Source organism: Telmatherina bonti, assembly GCF_933228915.1.
Source record: "Telmatherina bonti genome assembly, chromosome: 9".
Taxonomy (NCBI): domain Eukaryota; kingdom Metazoa; phylum Chordata; class Actinopteri; order Atheriniformes; family Telmatherinidae; genus Telmatherina; species Telmatherina bonti.
In genome coordinates this window covers 19,995,469-20,001,429 of record NC_136627.1, presented here as the reverse complement: position 1 = coordinate 20,001,429, position 5,961 = coordinate 19,995,469, and the positions used below count along the sequence as shown (strand labels likewise).

Sequence of the window (5,961 nt, the reverse complement as noted above, 5' to 3'; positions counted from 1 at the left end):
AGTAGAAAAAACTCTCTAAAACGACGCGTTTTTCATCGCCATGGAAACCGAACGGCGAGCGTGCTGGAACTCAAACTCGAACATGCGTTTAGGTGATAAAAAACAGTGCCGTTCACATGTCTGATGAGGATTCAACACTGTAACACTGTAGAAAGCTCAGAAAACTCCAAGTACCATAATAGCACCGCTTTAAGGGTACCAGCATCTGTGGAACATATGTGGCTCCGAGTGACACACACTAGTGTGATGTAGAGTAGCTCGTTAGTTATACAGGAGGATGCCATAACCCTTTGAGTGTGTATGTTGATGTTTGTCTTTGTTATCACCTTCCACCTCTACAGCCTTCCCATCTGCTTGTGACAGTCAGGGAGCACGCTCGCCATCTCCACCATCCCTCCCCTCAATTCCCAGCTGCCATGCTGCCGCAGCCCGTTTGGAAGAGGAGTATGTGCACCGAGTGTACGATGCTATTGCCTCCCACTTCAGCCGTACTCGCCACAGCCCCTGGCCTTGCGTTTGCCAATTTCTAACTTCCCTTCCACCTGGCAGCGTGGTTGCTGACATAGGCTGTGGAAATGGAAAGTACCTCGGCGTGAACCCACAGCTGGTCACAGTGAGTGTCAACATATGTTAATCCTACTGTGATACTGAAGTGACTGTCATTCCAACTGACTAACTTTATTTAAGATCTTACTTTATAGCTTTAAATAGTCTACAGCAGAAGAACTCTGAAACAAGAATGCAGTTTATGGTCAACGTCACGGTTCCAATCATTTCTGGAGCTCATTTACAAACTTTACCAAAGTGTTTTATTGTTAAATAAAACTTTTTGTGAAAATAATAAGAGACAGTATGATACAAAACTCAATGTAAAGTATAAAATTGTAAAGAATAATAAGTTGCAAAACCTATTTGTTGACTCATAAATGGCATAAAACATGTCCTGGGACTAAAAGGGTACAGGGTCATTTTAAAAAGTTCATTCATGACTGTATGTGTTCTTTTTATTTGCCAAAACAAGCGAGAGCTGTTCCAGCTGAGTTATATCACCATCTGCATGTCTACCTCCCACTAGGTAGCAGTTTCCTACCACAATCAGGAATGCAACTTTGCCATCTCAACATGTTTGGTATCATATAACATGACCTATTGTATGCATTTTATTTTGTCATTTTATGAATAAACAATAAAAGGTTTGTCATTTCCTGAACTGGTTGGAGATTACAAGCAGTGGAAAAGGGAAAATGACTCAAACCACACTGTAGAAACCATCCAGGACCTTTTGATTGTCTAGTGATTGGAAATATTGAGCCATTTGATTTTCCTTATTTTAACTCAGTCAAGCTGCATTTTACTCACCAAGGAGAGCATAAAAGGTGACAGAACCCATGCATAACAACAACTGAACAATTCATATTTGAACTCCAATCCCATTATTGAACTGATTGTTAGATTATTATCCAAGAAGACTGAATAACTGAACACTCCCAGGAAATATGGAAATAATCTGCACAGTAGTTTCCACTTTCCAGCGCTGTTCATAACTAGGCAGGCCTTTCTGGATTCATTTTTATGCATTTTAAAGTATTTTTAAATCTAAATTCCTTCTTATGACTTACTTTAAAAAGCTGAGTTGCTTTTTGCAGATGTTAATCCAATCCTCTTCTGAAGTGTGTGTTTTGGTTTCTTACTCCCATTTCGACTGAATGTTAAAAAAAAAAGAAAAAATTCCCAGTTGTTTTAGATATTAAAAGCTGATTCCTAAAGCCTTCCGGTTTGCATGTGTTTATCTTTAAATTAAAATGGTTAATCTGCATTTTAAGTCCCTTTTTCTGTGCTTTTTAAATAAATAAGCTTACAGTCCAAATGTTACTGGTTTAAATTTCTGCATTGTGAAGTAATGAAACAAGGCTTCAAGATTTGTATGTTAGTTCAGCAGCTGAATGAAACTGAAGTCCAACAGCGCTGAATTGTGAATCGACAAACACAGCAGTGTTCACAGTTTCAGGGCTCTGAACTCTCATAAAAATTAGACGGAGGAGCTGCGTGAAGCCCTCAGCAGCCGGCTGGGGATCTCATAGGCCAGACGTATCTGCTTCAGAACCATGCTTGTTTTGCATCATTATACCATCCTTACGCAGAAGGTTTCAGTTGCTCTGCTTTCTGACTTTCTTGAGGTTTGTGAGACAGAAATGCTTTTTGTACTGCTCCAATATTAGAGTTCACTTCAAGTCAAAATGTATGGATCAGTTAGTGATAGCTGTGTTTTCCCTCTGATTTCTATTGAATGTCATCTTTGCATTAGCTCAGTTTCCATGGTAATATCCTAATTTTCTGTTTACATATGCACATGGGGATATTCATGTTTGGGATTTGGAGGTGCATGTAAGCAGCTTATCCTGACTCAGACTGTAATAAATAAGTACTGAGAACACTGATTATGCAGGTCACACATACATTTTCTAACTTAAATTTTTTCCCCCAATTTCCATTTTCACCCTGGTTTCTGTCTTCTTCTTTAATCCTTTCCACTTTCTCTCCATCTGCTGTTTCCGCCTCAGTTTCTCCTACTGCCGTTTAACACTGTTAATATTCTCAGCTTTAATTGAAATGAAGATGGCTGACCTCATGTGTGTCTGCTTGTGCATGTGTGTAGTAAATTTTACCATCTCTTATCACCTTTGTCTCTTTTGGGAGGAGATGATATGAAGGTTGATTGGATTACTCTGTGAGACGGAATGTGTTGAAAATGATTTGCACTGCCATCCAGTAACATCCCTCCCCCCTTTTATTAATTTCTTCTTGGTTTCCCCTCAAATGTTCCTCTACATTTTCTCTCACCACTTGTCTCCTTTTTTATTTTTTGCTACTCTTATTTTTGCTACTTGATCTACTCGTCTTTCACTTCTTCCTGCTGTCCAGTAAGGGCACCTTATTTTTATTTTATTTTTTTACTTATCAGCTGTTGTCTCGCTGTATTCATTCATTCTGCATTTGCCTCATCTCAGGTGGGATGTGATCGTAGCAGCAGTCTCATCCAGATCTGCGCAGAGAGGGGTTTCCATGCATTTGTATCAGATGCTCTCAGCATCCCTCTGAGAACAGCTTCCTGTGATGCCTGCATCTCAATAGCAGTCATACACCATTTTTCTACACAGGTATGTACATTACTTGCATAAGCAAGAAATAATAGTGACATCTCCTTATTACAAGCATACCTAAACAGAAATGCTTGCACAAGAACCTTGTGGAAAGCTCAACTCTGAAATACAAATCTAACAGATCTGTGCCTCTGTGTTCTTCTACTGTATCTCCAGTATCTTTGTTTAAACTCTAAGCTTCAAGAAATAACATGGTTGTGATGTAATTATAGATTTGCTTTCAGCATGGCATGATAATGAAATGCCCCTTTTTCTTACTAAAAGTGTGAAAGATCCAACATCCTTCCTCGCTAAAAATAGATCTGTGAAGTTGCCAAATTAGCTCTTCAAAAACGGACATACTTTAATGTTAAAATTAAACATTTATTTAAGTTTTAGCATGTACTTAAATGACCTGTCTACCAGTTTACATCAAAGTCTGCAGGCCCAGAGTCTAAGAAGTGTTTTTTTCCCCCTGTTGCTTAAAACAAAGTTGTCTTAAATTGTCACTCAAATTAAACTAGTCCTGAAGCTTTTGGACTCTGACAGTTTGAAATAGTCTATTGATTTGTTTGTGTATGTTGTAGGACCGCCGATTGGAAGCAGTGAAGGAACTGGTGAGACTTTTGAAGCCTGGAGGTCGGGCACTTATCTATGTTTGGGCTTTTGAACAAGAGCACAACAAACAGAAGTCCAAATACCTCAAAGACCAAAACAAAGCACCTGGTGGCGCACACAGCCCCACTAACAACTCATCAGTGGAGAGACAGAAACCTCAAAAAGAACAAAGTGGCCATACCCACAGCCATTTAGGACACCACAGCAATCCCACTGACAACATGCAAAATGCTGGTGAAGGAAAACTTAGTGTACACACTAATCGCACAGCTTTTAATGCCCAGGACCTTTTAGTTCCCTGGCATCTGAAAGGAGGAAAGATCCAAGGTCAGGAAGAATCATCCTGCAGGTTAAGTTCCACAACTGACCCCAATCCAGGTTTTAACTCAAGTATGTCTTTTGGACCAAAGCCTGACACACACAGCCCAGGCAATAAACCCAGTCCAAGTGGTGAAACCTCTCAGGGTTCTGGCTGTACTTTAAAGTCGGAGTCAGTGAACAGTTCAATACCTGTTTTTCATCGCTATTACCATGTGTTTCAACAGGGGGAACTGGAGCAGCTGTGTGGTCAGGTGGCTGGAGTCAAGGTGCAGACCAGCTATCATGACCAGGGTAACTGGTGTGTTGTGTTAGAGAAGGACTGACAATTTAGAATAACTATACTGCAAATATTAATTTGGCACAGTCCAGACTTTGGGAAAGATATTGAATGTTTGAGGTAAATATATGAAATTAAATGATCTATGATTTGTTGGAATGTTATATGGAATAAAGAAATTCAAAGATTAATATCTGCTGTTGTGATTTTGTGAAGGTTCCTGCATGGTTACATGTTTGCTGTACATCTGTGCTTTCCAGAGCTGCATAGCTGCTTTTTTTTGTAGCTTGTAGTCATTATTTATGTGTCTATTTTTGCTTTTGTACTTTTTCCTTGTTTGATTCAGTAACCCTTTAAAAGGCCAACCACTTAAGAAAATGGTGAGAAAAGTGATTTTTTTTATTACAACATTAGGTGTCTCTTTTTCTGTCCTTCAATAAAATGTAACAAAAAAAATTAAACTTTCTTTGGGATATTTACTGATCACTACAATGTGTTATAGCTAAATTGTTGTGTAATTTTCTACATCCTTTATTAGAGGGCAGCAGACAAACATCAGATTGTGTTTAGCAGGATTTTGAGCGACGTTTTTACCATAAATGATGCAAAATGTCTCAAACTATGTATAAAACATATTAAGTTCTCTATAGATTCTATAGGATTAAGGCCATCCCTGTTTGATGGCTAAAGCACTTCTTAATGGTTTGATGTTAGCTGTTGGATTTTTGGTGGACTTCATACAGGTATCTCTCTGTAGCATTTACTCTGTGAATTTGCAGTCCTTCACTGTGGACTGAAAGCCTTGGGCACAACAATGCACTTATAAACCAGTCTGAAGGTTTATGGTTACCCCGAACAGTTCTGCTGCATTAAATCCTGCAGTAATTAATATTATTGAGACCAGCTATGACACTTGAATTAAAGGTTTTCGGATGTAAAAATAATATTTAAAACTTTTCTGCTTACTAGTATTGAAGGTCAGCAGATGAATAGCAAATCTGAAAAATAGCTGTAAACCAGATGCCCGACCTTTTCAAGTTAAAGGGCTGCTGTGTAAGGTTACACTTCAGGCTGTGTGTGATATGTTAACATTTAAGAAGCAGAATCTGTTTTGTTTTTTTCCTTGCCATTTTAAGAGACAGGCGAGATATTCTGCTGACCCACTCTTGTCACAGCAAGGCATATGTGGTTTATTGCAAATCGCAAATGTATACTTGTATTTAATAATGTTAAAGCACTACAACATACTTCCTAACATAGACATAATACCAGGTGTGTGCGAGTTGTGCTCACGATGCTGAGCAGTCGAGATGCAGACCATAAACATATTAAGAAACTGAGAAAAATGGCTTTAAGGGGCTCGTAGTATTTGAACCAGTGTCTGTCAGATTATCCCTTTTGGATACCTACACTTCCCCTTAATACCAGTGTGCGTGTGTAGAGAGAGACACACACAAACACACACATACATAAATACATAGAAACAGCAAATTGTAGTGCAATTCTTGTAGTACAAATGCTGCATGTTTGTACTACAAGAACCAAAAGGCAACGGTTAACGTAAACAGTGACGCTTTACGACATTTGACAAAACATGAACGACAG

At 38.8% G+C, this 5,961-nt stretch overlaps 1 protein-coding gene across 1 annotated transcript in view; it reads left to right on the top strand.

The window, feature by feature from the left end:
* The window catches only part of alkbh8 (alkB homolog 8, tRNA methyltransferase), a gene marked incomplete at its 5' end in the record, with an annotated part of 11,397 nt that extends 6,977 nt beyond the window's left edge, over positions 1-4,420 (top strand). The window contains 3 exons of the mRNA XM_079245894.1: positions 342-613; positions 3,009-3,158; positions 3,728-4,420. Of these exons, the coding sequence (XP_079102020.1) occupies positions 342-613; positions 3,009-3,158; positions 3,728-4,402 (1,097 nt within the window). The 3' untranslated portion in view covers positions 4,403-4,420. The remainder of the gene's footprint in view (positions 1-341; positions 614-3,008; positions 3,159-3,727) is intronic.
* Positions 4,421-5,961: the final 1,541 nt, after the last annotated feature.